Here is a 25,293-nt window from a genome sequence, read left to right as displayed (position 1 = left end):
GGTGCCCTGCACATTACTGTATAAACAATTTAACTTACTTATATTAATTATTCCATTGATTTTATGTTTAGTCTTTTAAGAACTATGTCATAATTGAACCTGTTCCCTAGCCATTTACATTGATTTTAATCAACCGATAAATCTTTTCAGCACACCTAAGACATCTGGTAAGAGCAGGAGGTGCTCCTGGTCAGCTACGCTGAATGTGGACCATCATACTAAAAGTTGTAGTCTCTAGTAAATTGACTTAATTCAAGAAAATATGCCACAGGGTACAAGAGTGAACCAAGGAATGATGGAATCTTTGTCCCAGTCTGAACTTTGCAGTCTTCTTATACCCTCTTTATTTCTAGGAACCAGATAGCATGGATTTTCAAGTCGGAGATTGCTGTTTGGTGGAAAAAGGGTGGACAAGTTTGGAGGACCCTTTAATGTTGATCTATAGGAGTGTTCCTTCTTCTTAAATATCTATAATACAGGGAGACGAAACACATTTATTTTCACAGATGCCCTGAACTGTTGGGTTCCCAGAGCGAATTTGAGATCTCAAGCAAGCAAATATTTGCATATTCAAAGGGTCTCAACACTTGTATCAGGCATGGGTAAATTACCCTGTTATTTGTCTTTGGCCAGTTTAGTGGGTGATATCCCTCCTGTCTGACATTCTTTGGCATCTGGTCTTGTTCTTGTAGTATCTGAATACAGGGTCTAAGGTGCCTAGCTTTTAGTATAGACTTTGATTTCAGATTTATAAGTAAGTCTGAGAATCTGTTTAGAACAAAATGGGTGAAGGTAGCTGCTAAAATATTAACTCACCATGTGGAAAAATATACAATAGATACAAACTAAAGTTGAAAGTCACCAACTTTCAAAGTCTTTAATATGTTCTAGTGGGCTCCTGATACAATTCCAGAGGGATTTCAGTGGGACAATCAGAAAAGAAAACTATGTCACATGTCTAGAATCCCATCAGTCACCTGGTGGAATTATGATGACAGAACTTCACAATATGTTGCTAATTTCATGGATTTGATCAAATGACTGTGCAAATTGTCCAGACTTATTCCATTTCAATTTGTATATCCGCTTGCTTAACTGAGAAAGAAATATCTCTGATTTTATCTATTATATGAGATAAGGAAATTGCACTCCACCTTAAATAATTTACAAATTTTAAGCAATAATACCATTGATTTGCAAAGAGGTCGCTCTAAAATTGTGTAGAATAATTTGACACTAAATATCAAACAGAATAACTTTCAGAGATATCATGGGATCTCCCAACAGCACTATGGCAAAGTACCGAAACAGTAAATTTGTTGGCAACTACAATGAGATGATATAGAGAACATGGCACCGCTATTATTGGAGGTTAAAAACTGCATGATTACATACCACTACTATGTAAGATAATTTAATTTTTAAAATTGCAATTATTTGTGCACTGCATAATTACCCAGGGTTACAATAAAATGAAACACTGCTTCCAAATTCAGCACTTGACGCATTATAATATCCATCCAAAATCTCCCCTGGATTGCCACATGATATCGCTAAACAAAGAAAGAAAATGGGATATTGAGGGATTACAAATAATAATTCAACTTTCAATACAGTTTATAATGGTTATAAGTCAATATCACATATGAAGAATAGAAAACTACATAGAGCTGAATGTTAGATTGTATTGATTAAACCTTAATTGTGTTCAAAGTTAAAAACCAAACAACACCAGGTTATAGTCCAACAAGTTTATTTGGAAGCACTAACTTTCGAAGTGCTGCTCCTTCATTGGGTACAACCACCTGATGAAGAAGCAGTGCTCCAAAAGCTAGTGCTTCCAAATAAACCTGTTGGACTATAACCTGATGTTGTGTGAATTTTAACTTTGTACACCCCATTCCAACACTGGCACCTTCAAATTGTAATTGTGTTCAGTTTTTTTGCTGTGTGATCTACAGGTTCTCCTGCCATACCTTACCAAACTCACCTCAGTAATTACCTACTCCAACCTATGGCATTCCTCATGGCATTCCCAGAACAACTGTGAATATTCTTGGAATTCACCGGCACCTGCTTTAAAAAGCTCATTGTGCACCTAGTTAAGTACTGCCAGTCTGGACCATTCCTTACATTTGTCCCAGACATGGCAAACAAGGGGAAATTGGTGCCCTCTTCTGGGGCAAAACACTGCAGATGCTGGAATCAAAAGTAGACAAGCAGGAGGCTGGAAGAGCATGGCAAGCCAGGCAGCAGCAGGAGGTGGAGAAGTCAACATTTTGGGTATTTGGCTTGCTGTGCTCTTCCAGCCTCCTGTTTGTCTATTCTCCTGCGGAAAGGTACCTGGAGCTTTTGCTGAACAGGGTAGTGCCCAGGCAAGAGTTCCTGGAGTGGAGTGGAGGTCATGACACCAGACCATGCCAGCTGGGTTCGAACTTGGGCTAGAGCATTCCCAGCTGCAGGAAGGAATGCACAGCAAGAAGAAAGACGATAAATGGCCTTCTCCACTCATCTAAGGAAAATACCACCATCCTTTCACCAACCACTCTATTACTGCACTAACCTCCCATCAAGGTTCACGCTCTACCACTCTCACTACCGTCTGCCGTATCTTCCCTTATTCTCTGTCACCACCACCATTTCACACCCTCCACTCCACCCCCCCCCCCCCACCTAATTATACCAACTCACTCAATTGGGACACTTGCCCATCTGTATCAAAAGTAACAGTTGGCCCACTCACTTTCATTTCCATCGATACCTCTCTATCATTCCAGGAGAAAAACAGCCCGACTAGGGCAGAAAGAATCAAGACAGGTGAGCTGCCCAATATTCAGCTCCTCATAACTTTAGTGGAAAGCATCTTGACCTTGACCACCTCAAATAGCTGACTGACCATTTCCAAGTCCATGGGGTAGTACTGGAGGCTGCCCTTGGCTTACTGTCTGGGTCCCTTGAGCAAAGGCTGTCCCACTTATCTTGAATGAAGTCTGTTAACAACCATAACAAGCTTTCTCCTATTGTGTCTGCACTAAACAGCGAGGCATGACAAAAATCATAGGAGCCTGGTTGCTCTAGTCAAGGGTGGCAAGTTGCAAAAAGGCTAGGCTAGGCAAGGCAATTCAAGGCAGGGATGCTGTGAGCATTCAGGCAGGCTCAGAAAAAGTGAGCATTAAGACAGGAAGCAAAGAGCTAGTGATGCAGTCTGATCCAGTCCCTGAGCTGGGTGCATGTCTCTGAGTGCAGGTATCCTTGCTTTAGCATCACCATGATAGTTTGTGGTGCAGCTTTCTGTGCAGCATTGAAAAGCAGAAGGTTCCTGTGCCTGGGTTGAAGACATGCCATGAGCACTCTTAGTGGCTGACACTTATTAGATGTCATTGTCTCTCAATGTGGGTGCAGTGCCCATGAAGCATGCCCCTGACAGGTTGGTATCCAATGTCCAAGTTAGATGTCATTTGGAGCAAGCAGAGAACGGAATTCACCAGGTTTCAACACTGAGTTTTCTCAATGTCTAGCTTGGTTGGCAAGTTTATTAAGATAGCAAGCTGAATAATAATGAGACAGGTTGATTTATTAATAAGATGTTTAACAAGCAATAATCCCCTTTAATTGGCAACTTGCTGCTGCCCAGCAAGAAATTCACCATGTTATTTATGAAAAGCATAAAAGATGGCGTGAAGCGCTTTCAATTTAAGTGTGGCCTTGCCAAACCTGTCATCAATTCTGTTTCACATGTTGCCAAAGCCCATGGCACTCAGACCCCATCTATAGTTTCCATTTATAATTTTAAAATTCAACAGATTATGATGTCAGTCACCTACCCAATTATGAACACAATGTTTGTATAACTATCATTTGAATGGAACCCTATCCATGAAAATAAATGGAACACTGTTTTAAAACCATCATGATTGTACAACACACTCAATACAACATACAAGGCAAAACATAACAATGTGGCTATACTCCAAACAGATAACTCTGACCGTAACAAAATTATGTTTCTATTTTCTCTCAGTTACTTCTGAATTTTGAGTTGCAATTTACAATTTGTGTTGAATTGTACACAAATGTAAGCTGGAAGATCACAAGTGTTAAAAACAAAGGAGTGAAATTTTTCAAGCCAGTTTCCATGAACCAACAGAAATATCTTTGGAATAGTCACACTGAGTTAGCATTAGATGGTGATTTTGTAGTTCAAAGGATAATTTTCTAATATTCACTGTAATATTCACAGCTTTCAGGGTAGCATGGTGGCTCAGTGGTTCGCACTGATGCCTCACAGTACCAGGGACCTGCGTTCGATTCCACCCTCGCGTGACTGCGTAGTGTTTGCACCTTCTCCCCATTTCTGTGTGTGTTTCCTCCCACAGTCCAATAATGTGCAGATCAGGTGGATTGGCCATGCTAAAACAAAAAAATTGTCCATAATGTCCAAGGTGTACAGGCGAAGTGGATTAGCCATTAGAAATACAGCAATAGGTTAGAGGGGTAGGATGCTCTTTGGAGGGTTGGCGTGGACTTAATTGACCAAATGGCCTGCTTCTACACAGTAGGGATTCTATCAAACTTCTCATACTGAGATTGTTCAATTCAATTTATTGCATTCAAATCTTCGGCGATAGTAATTCACAAAGTTAGTGTGTACAAACTTTTCTGAATGAACTAATATTGCATATTATACTGAATGTTACTTACATCATTTCTATACTTTACTTTTTCTTTTGAGGGATCTATAATAAGACTAGAAGAAATTACAGCATTTTGCAAATCATGCTTTGAAGCTACTGACCTCCATCATCAAAAATATAATGCAATGGGCTCACTGAGTCAGTCTGACTAAGCTCACAGCCAAGATTCCAAATTATTTCAGACTTGGTCTATATTGTCTCTTGGATTGGTTGCAATCATCTATGTAGATCAACCAAGAATTTACCAGTGTATTTTTTTCCCATTTGACCTAACTTTTTTTCTTCCAGACCATTGTTTTTCAGTTAAATTTAATAAACCGACCGACTCCCACAGCTACCTAGACTACACCTCCTCCCACCCTGCCCCCTGTTAAAAACACCATCCCATATTCCCAATTCCTTCGTCTCCCCCGCATCTGCTCCCAGGAGGACCAGTTCCAAAACCGTACAACCCAGATGGCCTCCTTCTTCAAGGACTGCAATTTTCCCCCAGACGTAGTCGACAATGCCCTCCACCACATCTCTTCCACTTCCACTCCTCCGTCCTTGAGTCCCGCACCTCCAACCGCCACCAGGACAGAACCCCACTGGTCCTCACCTACCACCCCACCAACCTCCATGTCCAGCGTATCATCCGCCATCATTTCCGCCACCTCCAAACGGACCCCACCATCAGGGACATATTTCCCTCCCCTCTCCTATCAGCGTTCCGAAAAGACCACTCCCTCCGTGACTTCCTCGTCAGGTCCACACCCCCCACCAACCCAACCTCCACTCCCGGCACCTTCCCCTGCAACTGCAAGAAATGCAAAACTTGCGCCCACACCTCCCCCCTTACCTCCCACCAAGGCCCCAAGGGACACTTCCATATCTGCCACAAATTCACCTGCACCTCCACACACATCATCTATTGCATCCGCTGCACCCGATGTGGCCTCCTCTATATTGGGGAGACAGGCTGCCTACTTGCGGAACTTTTCAGAGAACACCTCTGGGACACCCCGACCAACCAACCCAACTACCCCGTAGCCCAACACTTCAACTCCCCCTCCCACTCCACCAAGGACATGCAGGTCTTTGGACTCCTCCATCACCAGACCATGGCAACACGATGGTTGGAGGAAGTGCACCTCATCTTCCGCCTGGGAACCCTCCAACCACAAGGGATGAACTCAGATTTCTCCAGTTTCCTCATTTCCCCTCCACCCACCTTGTCTCAGCCAAATCCCTCGAACTCAGCACCGCCTTCCTAACCTGCAATCTTCTTCCTGACCTCTCCGCCCCCACCCCACTCCGGCCAATCACCCTCACCTTGACCTCCCTCCACCTATCGCATTTCCAACGCCCCTCCCCCAAGTCCCTCCTCCCTACCTTTTATCTTAGCCTGCTGGACACACTTTCCTCATTCCTGAAGAAGGGCTGATGTCCAAAACGTCGATTCTCCTGTTCCTTGGATGCTGCCTGACTTGCTGCGCTTTTCCAGCAACACATTTTCAGTTAAATTTAATGTCAAGTTGTGAAAAAGCAGAACAAATCTAATCTATTAATAATCTTCACTCTACACTTGATGGATGGTGTTGCAAATAATGCAACCGAGTGAAATTTACTGATAGAGCCGCAGGTGAGGACCTGGTCTCCACCTACCCGGAGCTGAAAAAGTTGTTTAACTGCATCACTTTCCTGGATTCTTCCTTTGAATCAACAAAGGACAGGTCCATCCAAGTGAACTATGAGTGATAGAAATGTCTGGATGGAGTTAATAATGGCAAACCTCACTTGTCCTTTTCTGAAGCAATAGATCACATCATCTGGATCATGGGTAAGAATTGGCCTCCTAACAGCAAGAATCAGGTTATCATCAAGTAGATTCCTGTGGTTCAGGGATATAGAAATGAAGCTGAACAGCCATAAGTATAAGATCAAATGATGTAGGACCAGAAGTAGGCCATGTAGACCGTGCTCCACAATTCAATGAGGTCATGGCTGATCTGATAATCCTCAACTTTACTTTCCTTCTCTTTCCCCATAACACTTAACCATAAAATCTGCTTCTCCACTTTTCAAGGTTTGGATACTCCCAATCATTGCTACAATGAGCTTTCTCAGTCTCTCCTCATGCTTCATATAATGGGGTTTCTCCTGGTTGGTAATGTGATCAATATTCCAGCAACAATAAGGAAGTTGATAATTACCTGTGGTGTTGGTCAGATGCTTTAAGAAATATCCAGGCATTCCTGGAAAGTATAGTGACCAGTATGATCAGCACATTAATGGATCGGCCAATGGGACTCAGGAACCTCTAACCCTTCTCCATGCACTCAAGGTGTACCAGACTGGATGGGGCAATAGGACTGTTTGAGTAGCTGGAATTTGGGCTGCTCTTTTACCTGCCTGCACACCATTGCTGTCTTTGAAGGCTCATGCGTGCTGTTTACTATTGATTGCCATCAGCCTTGCCAGAGTGTCCTACGTCTCATCGCAGAGGTCCCACTAGGTATAAGTTTGGAAGCTGCTCTCACTACTGTGAGGAGAAAAGGCTAGGACATACATGACCAATTTCAGTTTCAAAGATATTTAGCCATCAACAAGAATGTCTTTAGACATCTTCCCAGAAGTCCCAGCATCACTCATGCCAGTCCTCAGCCCATTCAATTTACTCCCTGCAATATCAAGAAACAGCTGGATATTACAAAGGCTCTGAGTCCTGACACATTGCAGAACTCCTGCCATCATGTCCTGGAGCTGAGATGACTGACCTCCAACAAACCCAACCATTCTTCTTTGTGCCAGGTATGAGTCCGACCAGCAGAAACAGCAGTACATTGATAAAAGCTTAACACAAACCAGCAGAGTCAGTTTGGTTTTGGGAAAGGAAAATTACTTTTAACAAATTTGCTAATGTTCTTTGACAATTACAGTCAGAATTGATAAATGTTACTGGTTAATGTAATGCACTTAGGTTTTCAGAAGGTGTCACATGAAAGGTTAATGCACAAGGTAGGAGTTCATGATATTGGGAGTAATGTAATAGTAAGGATTAAGATTTATTAGCAAACAGAAGACTAAGAATCAGGGTTAATGGGTCTTTTCAAATAGTTGAAAAGATGTAACTAATGAGTGCCAAGCCGATCAATTCTTGGTCCTCATTTATTTTTATTCATTTGTTGGATGATGGTGATGCTGGTTGGAAAAGCATTTATTGCCCATCCCTAGTTGCCTGGAGAATGTGGTTGTGGACTGCCTTCTTGAATTGCTGCAGTAAATTTGGCTCAGGTATTAGAGAGAGAGTTCCACCCATATTAATGATTTGGTGAATGGGGAAGAGTAATACAAAAATAGGTGGCAGGGCATGTTGTGATTGTCATAAGCAATCTGCAAAGTGATATAGTTAGCTTGAGTCAGTGTTTAAAAGCTTGGCAAATGAAGTTGAATATAATAAAATGAGGTCATGCACTTTTGTGGAAAGAATCAAATGACAGACTATTATTTAAATGGTGAGACCCCCTAAACAGAGTGTAGTACAAAGAGATCTTGGTGTTCTTGTGCATGAAATATAAATGTTCATGTGTACTTGAAGCAAATCATTAAAAAGGCAAATAGAACTTTTGCCATTATTGTTTGGGGCTTGCAGTTTAAGAATAGGAATGCAACTCTGATTTCTCTCCACAGATGCTGCCAGACCTACTGAGCTTTTCCAGCAATTCCTGTTTCTGTTTCTGATTTACATCATCTGCAGTAATTTTTTGGTATTTAAGAATCAGGATGTCTTGTTACAACTGTATAGAAGGACATTGGTGAGGAAGCACCTGGAATATTGTGCATAAAACTGTTCCACATATTTAAAAGAGAATAAACCTTCATTGGAGATTCACTTGGTTGATTCAGAAATGAAAACGTTGACTTAGCAAGAATGACTAAACAGGTTAGGCCTTTACTCATTAGTGTTTAGAAGAATGAGAGGTGATCTTATTGAAATGTAAGATTCTAAGTAGACATTGAGAAGATGTCTCCACTAGAAGTGGAAGTTTGAACTAGAAGATATGCTTATAAAATAAGGAAACAATAAGGTACTAACCACATAGGCAGGAAAAGTGACAAGGTCCTGCAAAGGGAACTCAGGGAGTTGGGTATAAAGTTGAAAAGTAAGATCGTTAGGATTGCAATTTCAGAATTACTCCCTGTGCCAGGTGCCAGTGAGGCTAAGAATAGGAATGTAGAATTGAGTAAAGAGCAAGTGTAGGAGGGAGGGTTTCAAATATGTGGATCTTTGGGATGCTTGCCAAGACAGATGGGACCTGTATAAAAAGACAAGTTGCACGTAAACTGGAGTGCACCAATATCCTGGCTGGGAGGTTTGCTAGTGTCATTCGCGAGGGTTTAAATTAGTGTGGCAGTGGAGTGGGAAATGGAGCAACAGGTCAAACAAGTGAAATGACCATGGAGGTATCTGAAATTAAGGTCAGTAAGGCTAAGAGAAAGAATAGAGAGGTTACTGAACATGGCAAGATTGGCACTCTGAAGTGTGTTTGTTTTAACAGGAGGAGTATGGCAGGTAAGGCAGATGAACTTAGAGCTTGAATTGGTACATATAACTACGGTGTTGTTGCAGAAATCAGTGCTGCAAGTTCTCTTGTTTGTGGAATATACAAACAATTTGGAGGAGAATGTAGGTGGCCTGATTAGTAAGTTTCCAGATGACACAAACTTTGGGAGTTCTGCAGATATTGAGGAGAATGGGCGGCACGGTGGCACAGTGGTTAGCACTGCTGCCTCACAGCGCCAGAGACCTGGGTTCAATTCCTGCCTCAGGCGACTCCCTGTGTGGAGTTTGCACATTCTCCCCGTGTCTGCGTGGGTTTCCTCTGGGTGCTCCGGTTTCCTCCCACACTCCAAAGATGTGCAGGTCAGGTGAATTGGCCATGCTAAATTGCCCGTAGTGTTAGGTAAGGGGTAGATGTAGGGGTATGGGTAGGTTGCGCTTCGGCGGGTCGGTGTGGCCTGTTTCCACACTGTAAGTAATCTAATCTAAAGGAATTGCCAGAGGATGCAACAGGATATAGATAGGCTAGAGATTTAGGAAGACAAATGGCAGATGGCATTTAATCTGGATAAATGTGAAGTGATGCATTTTGGAAGGTCCAATGCAAGAGGGAAATATATAGAAAATGGCAGAACATTTAGAAACATACAGAGGGATCAAAGCATACAGGTCCACAATTCCCTGAGGTTGTCAAGAAGGCATGTAGCATGCTTACCTTCAACAGTCAAAACACAGAATACAAAAATTGGCAAGTGTTGTTGCAGCTTGTAGAACTTCAGTTAAACTACATTTGGAATAATGTGTATAGTTCTGGTCGCCATAGTACCAGAAGGATGTGGAGGCTTTGGACAGGGTCCAGAAAAGGTTTATCAGGATGTTCCTTAGTCTGGAGTATATGAGCTATGAGCAGACATTAGACAAATTTTGGTTTGTTTCTTCTTGAATGTCAGAGGCTGAGGGCCAATCTGATAGAAGTTTACAAAATTATGAGTGACGTGGATAGACTGCATAGTCAGAGACTGTTTCCTAGGATAGACGTGTCAATTATCGGTGATATAGGTTTAAGGTAAAAAGGGGAAAGAGGCAAGTTTTTTTTACACAGAGGGTGTTAAGTGCCTGGAATGTGCTGGCAGAGGAGCTGGTGACAGCAGATAAAATAGCAACCTTTAAGAGACATCTTGAAAGATACATGAAAAGGCAGGGAATAGAGGGATATGGACCATGTAGAGGCAACAGGTTTTTAGTTTAGAAAGGCACAGTGTTAGTGAATGCTTGGTGGGCTGAAGGGCCTATTCCTGTGCTTTACTGTTCTTTGTTATTCATTTCAAACTGAATTTCTTCTCCCAGATGATGATGAATATTTAAAATTCTCTGCCCTTTAGAGTTGTGGATGCTAGATCACTGTTATGCATAAAGGCGAGTGTGATAGATTTTTTTAAATATTCAAGAGTTGATGGCAAAAGCTGATGGCATGAAAAAGTTGAGGCATGGGGCAGATCAGTCATGATCTTATTTAGTGTCAGAGTAGGTTTGAAGGACCACATAGCCCCCTCCTGCATCTGTTTCTTAAGTTATTCTGTCCATCATCTACAAGGCACAGTTAGGAGTGTGTTGGAACAGTTTCCCATTTGCATGGATGGTGTGCATGAACACTCAAGAAGTTTGACACCATCCAGAATAAAGCAGTCCACTCGATTGGCACACATCTACAAACATTCTCCCCCTTTACCACCAAAGTCGAGTAGCAATACTATGTACCATCTATAAGATGCACTGCAGAAATTGACCAAAAGGTTATTTAGACTGTGGTCACTATTGTCTAGAAGGACAAGGGCAGCAGATTCACATAAATACCATCATCTGCAAAGACACTCAGTATCCTGGGTTTGAAATATAATCTTCTGTGTCATTGGGTCATATTACTGAAACTCCCTCTTTGACTGCACTGTGGTTACAGCTGTACCAAATTGGCTACAGTGGTTCAAGAGCTAGCTCACTAACGCATTGGCCAGGGCAATTAGGGGTGGACAATTAATGCTCATCCAGACAATGACACCTTCATCCCATGAACAAATAAACATAATCTTGCCACTGTCCTTGGCAGCAGACCAAATGGTACAGACATCTCTAACCTAATTTCAAAATTAGACATTGATGAATTGGAGGAGAGCAGAATTGGCAGCTTATTTCCACTCTCAGCAGGTACATGACAACTTTCAGGAAAGGAGATGCTGGCATTGGATATTGTGACCTGGTGAGCCAAAGGACTGCAACTAAAGATGATTGTTCAGTAAAGGTTCCTTACCTCATAACTCCAACCCATAACAGGGAGAAAGTCGAGGATATTTTGCACTGACCTGTCAGCTGAGAATTATCAAGTGAGTCGACTTTCCCTATAGTCCTTGTGTGGTAGAAAGATGGAAAACTGAAGTACTGTATTGATTTATAGGCACTCAACATAAAGCCTGATAAAGATGCTTACATTCTACCTAGGGTAGAGGGTGCATTATAAGCTCTTAAAAGTGCGATCTATTTCTGCAGTCTCGATTTAATCCAAAGTTATAACCAGCTTCCCATCGTGGAACAAATATTGAAAAGACATCATTCTAAATGGGCACTGGGTATTTTATTAATATATGAGATTCCTGTTTAGGTTCTGCAATACCACAGCCGTTTTCATGTGTGTAGTGGAGAATGTTTCTAGGCAACAGTAGTCTCCCATCCCCCCAAGTGTATCTGGACAATAGACCCATTTTCAGATTTAAAAATAACACAACACCAGGTAATGGTCCTACAATTTTATTTGAAAGCAGTAGCTTTCAATGCACTGCTTATTCATCAGATGATTATGGAACAGGAGCATAAGACACAGAATTTATAGCAAAAGGTTACAGTGTCATGCGACGGAAATCTGTTAAACAAACTTAGATTAAGTCTTTCATCTTTCAGAATGGTTTTGCTCATTTTGGTTCATTAATATGTAAATTACAGAACTCCTTTTAAGTCACATTCTCAAAATAACTTCAGGTTTTCTAACAAAATGTGTCATCTCAGCTCAGACAATGCTCAGACACAGGCAGACTTTAACCTCGCACCTTTAATACTGCACGCACACATGTATAAATTTATGGGGCGAATGTGTAATTGCAGAATTATATTTTATTTTGATCAAAAAATGCATAGCCTGCTGTCAATCCATGTAGAATTCTATAAATCCCACTTCACAAACAGAACCAGTCTGACTCAAAATTGGGACACAGACAGTCTTTACCCTCTCATCTTTAATACATTGTCTGAGCTGAGATGAAACATTTTGTTAGAAAACCTGAAGTTATCTTGGGAATGTGACTTAAAAGGAGTTCTGGGATTTGCATATTAATGAACTGAAATGAGCAAAATCATTTTAAAAGATGAATGCTTTAATCTAAGTTTGTTTAATATATTTCAGCCGTGTGACTATTTTGGTGCGGCTTCACGCTCTCATCCTGACCTGGAAAAATTCATAAACTTCGCTTCCAGTTTCCATCCCTCCATCACCTTCACCTGGTCCATCTCCGACACTTGCTTTCCTTTCCTTGACCTTTCTGTCTCCATTTCCGGCAATAATCTATTCACTAATATTCATTACAAGCCCACGGACTCCCACAGCTATCTAGACTATAGCTCTTCTCACCCTATGTCCTGTAAGGACTCTATCCCTTTCTCTCAGCTCCTTCGCCTCTGCCGCATTTGCTCCGATGAGGCCACTTTCAAAGTGGTGCTTTTAATATGCGTGCCTTCTTCTCCAACCATGGCTTCCCACCTACAGTTGTTGACAGGGTTCTCGACAGCGTGCGGTCCATCACCCGCGCCATGACTCTCACCCCCTTCCTCCCCTCCCAGAACAAGGATAGGGTCCCTCTTGTTCTCACCTTTCAATCCACCAGCCTTCACATGCAAAGAATAATCCTCCGCCATTTTCGCCAACTCCAACATGACGCCAGCACTAAACACATCTTCCCTTCCCTCCCACTGTCTGCATTCCACAGAGATTTTTCCCTCCAGGACAACCTAGCCCAGTCCTCCATCACACCTAACATCTCTCCCATCACATACGGCACCTTCCCATGCAATCGCAGAAGGTGCAATACCTGCCCCTTTACCTCTTTCATGCTCACCATCCAAGGCGCCAAACACTCATTTCAGATTAAGCAGCGTTTCACTTGTACCTCTTTCAATTTGGTCTATTGCATTCATTGCTCCCAATGTGGTCTCCTCTACATTGGAGAGACAAAATGCCGACTGGGTGATCGCTTTGCTGAGCACCTTTGGTTTGTACGCAATCAGGTCCCGGACCTTCCCGTGGCTTGCCACTTTAACACACAATCCTGCTCCTATGCCCACATGTCTGTCCTTGGCCTGCTGCAATGTTCCAGTGAAGCTCAATGCAAACTGGAGGAACAGCATCTCATCTTGCGACTAGGCACGTTACAGCCTGCTGGTCATAACATTGAATTCAACAACTTCAGATGATTATCCCATCTCGGCCCCTCTGTTTTCATTCTGCTCTGTAATTTTATTTCAGTTATTTTAATTATCTTTTTTAATATATTTGTTTCACTGTTCTGTACCTCTTATTTCTTGATTGTCTCTCTTTCTCTCGCTCCCCATTCTCTCATCACCTTTTTCCTCTCCTCTTCCCCCTTTGCTACCCTTCTCCCCTGTTTTCCATTTTGCCTCTGCTTCACCCATCTCCCCTATCCCCCACATACTTTGTCACATTGGTCATCCTTCAGCCTTGGTCATTCACAGCTCCTATCTCCCTATAATCTCTCTATGCACTGTCATTATCACCTCTTTATTGCTACCTTTGCTTCTGGAGCCATGACTCACCTTCTCTCAGCCTAGTATAAATACCTCCCCATTTCTCCCTTTTTTTTAGCTTTGACAAAGGGTCAGTTAGACTCAAAACGTCACTCTTTTCTCTCCTTAAAGATGCTGCCAGACCTGCTAAGATTATCCAGCATTTTTTCTTTTGGTTTCAGATTCCAGCATCCGCAGTAATTTGCTTTTACCTGATGAAGAAGCAGTGCTTCAAAAGCTAGTGCTTCCAAATAAGCCTGTTGTACTATAATCTGGTGTTATGTGATTTTTAACTTTGTCTACCCCATTCCAACACAAGCTCCTCCAAATCTTCAGATTGACATTCAAGAAGATCATTAAAAAACTGACATTGTCTTAACACACACGTCAAAATTTAAATTAAAAGTCAAATTTCAACTTGTCCAGCTAAAAGTATGGTACCTTAGACTGCCTGGAATCTTGGAGTCCTTTCTTTCTAACCAGATAATGCTGCTAGCCCCGGCCTGTTCTGCTCTCACAATCTGTTGTGGATATAGTGATGACCTTTTTTACCCAACGAGCTGATACTTATGCTAGCTCCGGAATATAAGAACTAGATGTGGGGCACATAGTACTGACAGATTTATTATATGTTTATTACAACTCTTGGTAATTCCTTAAATATTACAGTTACAGCCTTCTTTGGGCTCTTACTGAGCAATATGGTTACAAACTACAGAATACTTCCTTCAGTATGTGCAAGTGGCCTCAGTAAGAGAGTGAGACCTTTTGCCCCCAGGGAAGATGCCATAATGCATTACTGACATCATAAGCATGTCCTCAAATTCATAATGTGAGACCTTACAGAAGATCCCCCTTTTCTTCCAAAAAAAAACCCAAACAGTAAACATTATTGTATATAGGCACATACTGTCAATTGAATAATTCTACAAATATGTAGAACAGAGTTAACAAGGTTAGCAGTTCAATCTACAATGTGCCATCTTGGAGGTTTGATGACTTGTCACAATCTGATGAATGCTCTTGGTTTACAGTTTTCTGATCTGATCTTGATCTGATGTGCCAATGGGCTGAGGAGTGGCAAATGAGTTTAATTTAGATAAATGAGAGGTATTGAGTTTTGGTAAAGTAAATCTCAGTTGGACTCATACACTTAATGGTAAGGGATTGTTGCTGAACAAAGAGACCTTGAAGTGCAGCTTCTTAGCTCCTTGAAAGTAGAGTAACAGGTAGAGAAGATAGTGAAGGCGGCTTTTGGTATGCTTTCCTTTATTGGGCAGAGTATTGAGTACAGGAGTTGGGAGGTCATGTTGCAGCTGTACATGACGTTTAGGCCACTTTTGGAATATTGCGTACAATTCTGGTCTCCTTCCTATCAGAGGGATGTTGTGGAACTTGAAAGGGTTCAGAAAAGATTTACAAGGATGTTGTCAGCGTTGGAGGATTTGAGCTATAGGGAGAGGCTGAACAGGTTGGGGCTTTTTCCCTGGAGCGCCGGAGGCTGAGGAGTGACCTTATAGAGGCTTATAAAATCATGAAGGGCATGGATAAGATAAATAGACAAAGTCTTTTCGCTGGGGTGGGGGAGGTTAAAGGTGAGAGGGGAAAAATATAAAAGAGAACAAAGGGGCAGAGAGTGTTACAATACATAATTTATGATGGGTCTTTATCGGCTCTCTGGCTGCTGTATCTCTATCACTCTCCTCTGCCTTTGAAGGAGAATGTCCCATGTCTCAGAATGTTTAAACAATTGGTTGACAGGCAAAGTGGTTTGACCTTGACTTCTAAGCATGAATTCTATTGGGGAATGGCAATCCCTTCTTTTGAATGTGTATGTGATTCCCCAGAGGATCAATGAATGGGGTTGCATTGCCCTTGAGATGCAATATTAATTGACCTTAAAACTGCTGATAATGTCAAATCCATCTTGCTACTACAGTTTGACATCATTGACTGAGTTGATTGCATTTTAGTCTGTATTACCTCTGTAGATATGATTTGAACGTCATAAATGGTAACTATACTGAGATCTGTGCATCAGCCCTACCGCTGCTGGACCACTGGTATCTATCAGGTAGAAGATTTTAAGAATCTAAGTTGATTTGTAGGTTGTCACTGCAATGTGATTGTACCACTGCATGGAACTGGTGATCTGTTATACACTACATGAAGATCTCTTGTCAACTTTCCTATAGAGTGCTACCAGCTGGGTTGTATGTCCTTTCATATGCCTAGTGGCAATATGTTGGCATCATCTCTTGTCTTGATTTTGGCTTTGTCAACCTGCTTGTTGTGGACATACAATACTAATGGTTGTAAAGGCTTCAAATGATATTATGTAGCTAGCACAGAGTGTGAGTTTGGCAGTAGGAAAGTTTTGGTCATATTCAAAGGTTTGCTTTTCAGTTTGTTGGCTGTGTGACTTGTTGATACGTCTGTGCATGTTTATAAGACTGTTCTTGATACCAGTGTGGTGGTAGCTTTAAGGTGGCATGGCAATGATCTGCTAGGCAGCAGAAATTAAAGCAACAAGTCTTGTAGATCATATGGCTCCGAGAGACCTGACAAAACTAGACCCCGGCATGAGTGATCTGCACAGATCCTGGATCCCAAGGAAGATATCAATATAAGTAAGATTCTGAGAAAGCACTTTCAATCAAGTGTGAATATTAGTCCACCCTTACTATTTGCCCAGATGCAAGATAGGAATGCCGCCACTCATGTAGAAATGAACATTCCAACCACCATGGTACAACTAAACTTGCTGGTTACATAACTGCTTAGTAAACAATCACTGTGTGCTATGAGTAGTTGCTGGGATGGCAAGTTTCAAGCAGGGAAGTAGGTGAGTTACCACTGAATTCCCAGCTTTTGCCTGCTCTTTTAGCTACTGCATTCACATGGTTGGTCCAGTTCAGTTTCTGGTCAATGGTAATCCTGCAGGATGTTGAAGGTGAACAAAGTGACCACCAACAGCAGGTGATGCTGAGGTCATACAATGAGAAGGGGAGTTTAAGCAGTCAAGCGCACCCTCTCTGAAGGAAATGGTGTTTTTTTGTCAAAAAGAGCTGTCATGAGGAAAGAAGACCAAAAGCGAATTTGCTTGACCAGATGTAATTCAATTTAAATACACTGTTTTCCAGATTAACTTTAATTTTCCTTCATAAAACCATAAGATGATGGAGCAGAAGTATGCCACTGAGTCTGCTCCATCATTCAATGAGATCATGGCTGGTTTGATAATCATTGACTCCAATTTCTTGCCTTTTGCCTCTTTGTAGAGATCTGATACCAATGAAATAAAATATCTCTGCTCATAATACTTGATTTGACTCTGTGCTTAAATCTCATGTTATAGTATGTCAGAAGTGGAGATGGGGGTGTTCATGAGGCAATGGCCTACGATATTATCGCAAGATTATCAATCTAGAAACTCAGCTAATGTTCTGGAAACATGGGATCCCACCATGGCAGACGGTGGAATTTGATTTCAATAAAAAAAGAATCTGGAATTAAGAGTCTAATGATGACCATGAAGCCATTGCTGATTGACAGGAAAAACCCATCTGGTTCACTAATATTCTTTAGGGAAGGAAATCTGTCATCCTTACTTGGTCTGGTTTACATGTGATTGCAGACTCACAATAATATGATTGATGCTTAACTACCATCTGAGCAATTAGTGATGAGCAATAAATGCTGGCCTGGCTAGAGATGCCCATATCCCACAAGTGAATACAGAAAAAAAAAGTACACAATGTTCAGCATAATTTGCAATTCTTCAGATACTGAAGTGTTGATGTTCATATACAGAAAGACTTAGAACAAAGACCAATACAGCACAAGAATAGGCCTTCTGGCCCTCCAAACCGGCGCTGACACATTTTGACTTGGACATCAGGCTTGGCTTAATAGGTGGAAAGTAGCATTCATGTCATAAATGTTCCAGGAAATGCCCATCTTAAATTAAACTATTGTCTCTTGATATTGAACAGCATTCCCATTACTAAATTATCCTATTGTCAACACCCTGCAGGCTTATCATTGACAAAGAATTGAATTGGACTAACCACATGAATACAACTGCTAAAAGAGCAGGCAGAACTCTGGAAATTCTGTGATAACCCATCTCCTGACTCCCCATAGCCTGTTCACTATTTACAAGACACAAGTCAGGGATTTGATGGAATATTCCCAACGTGCCTGAAAGGGTGCAGCTCCAGCAACACTCAAGAAGCTTGACACCAAGTTATTTGACCATCCCAAAATGTTAGGAGCTTTACCTTCCTAATAACTTAACAAATACAATACAACGGCATAAGGTCCTATAATATGAATACAAGCCAGTCGGTTCATTTAAAATTACAATTGAAACTTACGATTACATTTCGGGGACTTTGGCTGCCAGACTGAATTTTTACAGTGTTGATATCGTGTGCCAGTCAAAGTGTACCTACAAAACAAAACATAGCTACTTAAGGGAAACTGAGACAGATCTGAGAATAACTAGAAGTTCCTTAAATGGTGGGTACAAGACTGGAGAAAGTGAAGAAGACAAGGTTGTCTTCATTTCAATAAACTGCTGTGTAAGAAGCTGAGTAAGGGACTTCAGAATTTTATTCAAAAGCTTCATTTTCCTTCTATAATCAACAAATGTGTTAAAATGTCGCAGCTGTTCTGTCCTGACAGAACCAACATATAAAATGCTAATTCTAACTTTTTTATTCATCATGGGATGTGGTCATCGCTGGCTGAGCCAGCATATACTCCCCATCGCTAGTTACCCTTGAAAAGATATTGTTGAACTGGGTGAACAAAAGCTAAGGTCTGCAGTAAATTGAAGAGCATGGGAGATTAAATGATGTATCTTTTCATGGTACAAAAGCCAACAGGTAGTAATAGGTAATATTAGAAAATATGTGTCCAGGTGAAGTGTAAATGGCTCTGAATGCAATTCAAAGGGACAAAGATGTGAAACAAGATGAAACTGCTAAAACTTAGATCAAAATTGAGTCAGATGTTATGAAATGTTGTACTCAGTGTTGAAGGTCCCATATTGAAAGATGAAGTGTTGTTTCTTGACCCTCCATTGAGCTTCATTAGAACACTGCAGTAAGGCATAAACACAAAGACCTGACTGAGAATAAAAGGAAATTAAAATGACAAGCTACAGGAAGCTCATGGTCATGCTTGTGGATGGAATGGAGATGTGGGAATATAATGCCAGTTTCAATTTTAACAAGAAAGCAATGGGCAAGGAAACAGACACATGTAATTTCAATGATAAGTATATTCACTTTTTAATAATGTAGGATGGAATTTTCTCATTGTCTGATTTTGTTTGGTGATATCTAATAGTTAATAAATGTGACTAATTAGCCATATCCCATAATCAATCTAATCATATTGCAGATGCGACTGAGTTTTTAAGAGTAGGTGGAAAACTTCATTTATCAATAATTCTGTATTGCAGTCCTCCTTATTAGTTTTATGGATGTAAAATCCACAGCTAAGTACACTCAATTTCCTGAGACAGGTTGCCTGCAAACTCTTTTGTCACTTGAGAGTGTTACATCTGGAACCAGTGTTGACATTCTAACATGGGCTAAAATTGCTGGAATACTACTTTGGTGAAGGTGGAACACCCAGGAATTAGGCAGGTACATACCATGGGGAAATTTGAAGTCCCAAAACCAGGCTGATAGAGGGGAAGTAAAAATTGTAAAACTCTCAAAGTTCTATGGCTATGACTCTATGACGAACCCCAATTTTCTGTTACAATAAAGATGCCAGATGGCAACATACCACATTTGTAGAGGCAGGTGGGTCACTAAACATTTCTAAGGAGACTCCACATGTCCTCTTTATCAATTTTTTTTTTCAACACATGAAGGATGGGATTTCCACCCTTGGTTGAAAGGAGTTGAGAAGGGCTGAGTCCATGAGATGAGTGACAGGAATACAGCAGGCTCAGTAAGAAAAAATCCATAGGATTGGAACTCGGCAAATGGTGTCCCTCAAATTCTTTTGCAATGGGCCAAAACCTGTGATCTCAATAACCAACATGCCCTAAGAATCCCATCAATATTGAAAAGTCCCATTATAGGACATGCCATGGAGTTTAATTTAGATAAATGCTTCATTTTGGTAAGGCAAATCAGGGAAGGACTTTCACACTTATTGGTAGGGTCCTGGGAAGTGTTTTTGAACAAAGTGACCTTGGGTGCAGGTCCACATTTCTTTGAAAATTGAGTAGCGAAGGAGGCATTTGGTTTGCTTGTCGTTATTGGTCAGTGCATTGTGTACAGGAGTTGGGAGGTCATGTTGCAGTTGTACTGGCCATTGTTTCATCCACATTTGGAAAACTGCATTCAGTTCTGGTCTCCATGCTAAAGGAAAGATGTTGTGAAACTTGAAAGGGTTCCAGAAAGACTTACAAGGATGTTGTCAGGGTTGGAGGGTTTGCGCTAAAGCAGGAGGCTGAATAAGATGGGTCTATTTTGTCTGGAGCATCAAACGCAGAGGGGGGATCTTACAGAAGTTTATACAGAGGAACGTGAATAGGAGAATAGATCTTTTCCCCAGTATAGGGGAGTTGAAAACTAGAGGGCACAGGTTTAAGGTGAGAGGGGAAAGATTTAAAAGTGACCCAAGGGTCAACTTTTCCACACAAAGGGTGGTGCATGAATGGAATAAGCTTCCAGAGGAAGTGGTGGAGGCTGATACAATCACAACATTTAAAAGGCATCTGGATGAGTATATGAATAGGAAGGGTTCAGAGAGATGTGGATCAAATGCTGGCATATAGGGCTAGATTTATTTAGGATATCAGGTTGGCATGGATGAGTTGGACCAACTCTGTGCTTTACATCTCTATGATTCTGTGCCAGATGTATCTGTCATCAGCTCCCTGGTTGTAGCCGCAGCCGACTGGCAGTCAACTCCGACTTACAGGCAATCAGTACGGAAACCTGTTGGAATTTTACAAGACGTCCTGTAGTTATTTTCTGTAGGAAATAAATATTTTGGAATTTGTATTTCAAAATCTCATCTCACAATCGCCCACCTTACCACCTCACAGCCAGTGTTTTCTTTCAGACCCGTGGAGCACATTAGGGCTCAAACATTGATGTATGAAAATCTTCAATTAAAACTGTTATCCTTTGTAGATTTTTTAATGCAATGAATACTTACCCTGGTAAACATTGATATAAAAGCTTTATTTCAGAGTTTTCACTTGTTTTCACTTCAAAAAATCCATTGTCAATGGGGTCTGGATCAGGGCAGTTTGGATCTACAAAAGGGAAAAATGGGACAAGTAAATGTACAAATATGGAGTCAGAGAGTCATGCAGCAGTGAAACAGACCCTTTAGTCTGACCAGTCTGTGTCAACCATAATCCCAAATAGCTCTAACTTGCGTTTGCAGTGTAACCTAATAAATGTTAATTTGAAAGATACTACTCAATTGGAAGTGATAACATCTTACAGCACACGGTCCCTTCATTTTACTCTATAGTTTACTTTTATTTCACTTCACTTTGTTTATCAGATGGAATACCAATGCTATGAAATGGAATACTGTCCATTCTAGAATCACAGAATTGCAGATTGCTATGGCACAGAAGGAGACCATTTAGCTCCTCAGGCCAGTCCCGGTTTTATGGCCTAGTGCCAACCTCCTACATTTTACCCAAATCTCTGCACATCATTTCTATCCAAATTATCATCCAATGCCCTCTTAAATGTCTCATTTGAACCTGCCTCACCACATGTCCAGGCAGTGCATTCCATTATAATCTCATGTCATCATCAAAAATTCAAGTTAAGTGTAATTTGGCTCAGATGCTTTGCACATATTCATCTGTTTTACTGGTATAATGTACTTAGATATTTTATTGTGTCTGAATACAGGCAACAGGAACTCAGTTATGGCTTGTATGCAGCAACATGCTTGGGTGCAGCGATCTTGCGAAACTTGTGCTGTTTCCATGGTATTGAATGCTGAACGTATACTGGCACAATCTATTTCAATATGCTGAGTGAGAATGGTAGACCAGATCACTCCATTCCTGAATCTACTTTAAATTTGTAAATATTTTCATCTTTACCTGGTCTTGCTTACATATTACTCCAGACCAACAGCAATATGGTTGACTCTTCACTGCCCTCTCAGCAATTAGGGATGGGCAATAAATGCTGGTACAGCCAGTGACACTGGCATGCCATGAATGAATTAAAAAGCCAATCTTAGTTTATGCTGCCTTCCCTTATTCTTGCAACAAAAATGTATTACTTCATACATCTTTACACTACATTCAACTGCCATACGTTTGCCCATTTCCCTTCTCTTTACTGTTTATTATATGTCCATGTCTTGTATCTTCAGCAATCTTTGAAATTATTCCATGTACATCCAAACCTAGGCCGTTTGTATGCATCAAAAAGACCAATTATCCTAATAGTGACTCCTGTGGAATCCACTGTATACTCATTCAGTCTGAAAAACAGCCCCCTTACCAACATTTTTTTGTTATTTTTTGTCTCTTAACTAACATCATATTTACATGCTACTGTCTCTTTCATATCAAAAGCTTCCATTTTGACAAAAGGTCTATTACATGGTAGTTAGGCAAATGCTTTTTCAGAGTTGATATCCATAATATCAACCATTTTATCTTAGCAACCTTCTCTATTACTCTGTCGAGGAACTTAATCAGGTTTGTTACACATATTTCACTTCAACAGGCTTCAACTGTTTTCCCAATTGCCATTTAATATTTGTCATGGAAATGTATCCTTCAAAATTTCCCTCCAAGTATGTTAAGCTTAATGACCTACACTGGCTGGGTTAATCCATCTCCCTTATTAAAACAGGTATGTAATGTTTGGAATGCTCCGGTCCTTCAGTACTATATCCCAAATTGAAGGAGAATTAGAATATTGTTGCCAACTTGCAGTCTTACCTCCTCCAGTAACCTAGAACATATTCCTTCTCACTCACTGAATTTTGCTACTTTGAGGACCATTTCCTCTTTATCTTCACCAAAATCTCCAAAGCTATGCCTGACATTTGGGAGTTACCATTATAGATTGTCCTGCTACCAATATTGTCCACAGTTCTCAATAATACATAATTAAAGCCAAAGTGTCCAGCTGCATTGAAAACTGAGGCTGTCAGTCAATTTCATATGAAATAGATGCACCTTCTATCGAACAAGTGCACATCTATAGCATGTTGAGCTGAACGTCCCTCAATTTTATTGTAATCACTTTTACAGATTTGGGATGCTCTTTCCAACCAGGTCCACAAAAGAACACTAAACGCAATTTCTAACTGTGTGCATTGGTGATTTATTTGAGAACTGAGGGAAATGTGTATACTTTTTAAAAAACCTACAGAATAGAAAGAGGGTGGTAATAATTTGGAAAATAATATCCGTTTAAGAAAGGAAACCTAGCTGTAAACTGTTCCAATTAAATTCCAGCTGGCAATAGTGTGAAGATATTTGGGTGTGTGTAACTTAATTCCTTCTCAAGTCACAGTTGTTTTCAAGCAATTTCCAATTTGTTTGTACTTAGTGATGTTGTTTTGTGGTTACAAGAACAACTTTTACAGCAACTTTAATACAGACAATCAACCCCAATCCAACAACAAATTGTTTTAACTTTAAGGTCATCAAATTTGTTGCTTAGGTCTAAGTAAAGGAAATTTGTTAAAATAAAAAATAATTTAAATTTAATTTTATTCACAATTTTTCATAGAATTTAAATGCGTTTTAACATTCATTTACTGTCTAGTATGCTTGTCCAGAAGATTTATAGCATGATATAACTCTCCATGTTTTCACATCACTACATTGTATTTGCTAATAAATATTTTATAGAAAGCTTCATGCAAACCAGCCTCCAATGCCACTGTGATACAAGTCAGTCATTTCATATAAAGTATTGCAGTATTTGTCTTTAATCATTACGCTGAATTAGTAAACTGACTCACATAACTCATGGACTTCATTAGCAATGCACAAAATGAAGCTAAATAATACAACCAATAAAAAAAACTAATCTCTTACCAATTAATGCAATGCTGCTATGCACAATACTAAGGAATGTTACTATTAATTCAATTTTCGGAAACATTTTTGTCATTTTCTTTCCCCTTCCAACTTGATTTTTGTTGACGCACACCTCTAACTCTGGAACACTGAATGATTTTAAATAAACAGGTTGAAAGTTCACATTTGGATTTTATTGATTTTCAAGGGGGTGGGAGGGTTATTTATAAACAGGGCTGTGTCCACATGAACCTGACTAACATTTCTGGGAAATTGTTAAAAAAATGCACTATTTTAAAAAGTGGGAGAATTAGTTCAAGGATGCAATTTCGCAAGCAGTAGATACTCTTATGAAACAATCAACACAGTTTATGGGAATTGCTATGATAGATTCCAACGAAGAGTGTGCACGGTTGGTCAACTTTGAAATTTCTCTCATTCCTTCTCAAGATTGCTGAAATTCCTCAAGACACAGACATATGCTTTTAAAGAGACATAAAATTATTCCAGTATTTAATTGAGAAAAATTAAATGGTGTTTATTAGAATTTTTAAAACTAAACTTCCTCACTTCTGTTTACTCAGCTAGAAAAAATGTCTGCAAAGATCAATTGATATAGTAAATTATTACATAGGAGATCAAGTCTGATTAAGAGTGTACTTAATCATTTACAGCAATTAAAATGTTAGTGCGTACAATATAGGCTTACCTAATACAATTTAAGCACAGCAATTGTGTACAATGTCAGAGGGACATGAACAGTTAGGTGGAAGACATATACTTTGAAAATTGCAGAACTGCAGGACAGATTGAGCAAACATTTACCAGAGCATATGGAATCTTGGGTCTCATAAATACAGGCTTTGAGGATAAAAACAGAAAATGTATGCTGAAATTTCATAAAGCTCTGGTGATTCATGGTACCATCTTTAAAGAAGGACATAAGGGTCCTTAAGAGGGTGCAGATTTACCAGAATATTCCAGGAATTAGGGATTTTAGTTGCAAATTTGAGGAAACTAGGATTGCTCGCCATTGACCAAAGGAAATTGAGAAGTGAAACATTGCTGAAACTGCCAGCATTTATTTCTCATCTCACAGTATCCTTGAGAAGGCAGTAAATTACTATTTTGAACTGCTGCAATTCAATTGGTGTAGATAT

The 25,293-nt window shown here is 40.4% G+C and overlaps 1 protein-coding gene across 1 annotated transcript in view; it reads right to left on the bottom strand.

Annotated features, from left to right (window-relative positions):
* The window catches only part of LOC140467327 (C4b-binding protein-like), a 65,998-nt gene extending 41,688 nt beyond the window's left edge, over positions 1–24,310 (bottom strand). The window contains exons 1-4 of the mRNA XM_072563605.1: positions 24,152–24,310; positions 21,271–21,370; positions 18,456–18,529; positions 1,457–1,553 (exon numbers count right to left, since the gene is read on the bottom strand). Coding sequence (XP_072419706.1) covers positions 1,457–1,553; positions 18,456–18,529; positions 21,271–21,370; positions 24,152–24,227 — 347 coding nt within the window. The 5' untranslated portion in view covers positions 24,228–24,310. The remainder of the gene's footprint in view (positions 1–1,456; positions 1,554–18,455; positions 18,530–21,270; positions 21,371–24,151) is intronic.
* Positions 24,311–25,293: the final 983 nt, after the last annotated feature.

This window comes from Chiloscyllium punctatum, chromosome 45 (assembly GCF_047496795.1).
Source record: "Chiloscyllium punctatum isolate Juve2018m chromosome 45, sChiPun1.3, whole genome shotgun sequence".
Classification (NCBI taxonomy): Eukaryota; Metazoa; Chordata; class Chondrichthyes; order Orectolobiformes; family Hemiscylliidae; genus Chiloscyllium; species Chiloscyllium punctatum.
This window is presented reverse-complemented; position numbering and strand designations above follow the sequence as displayed.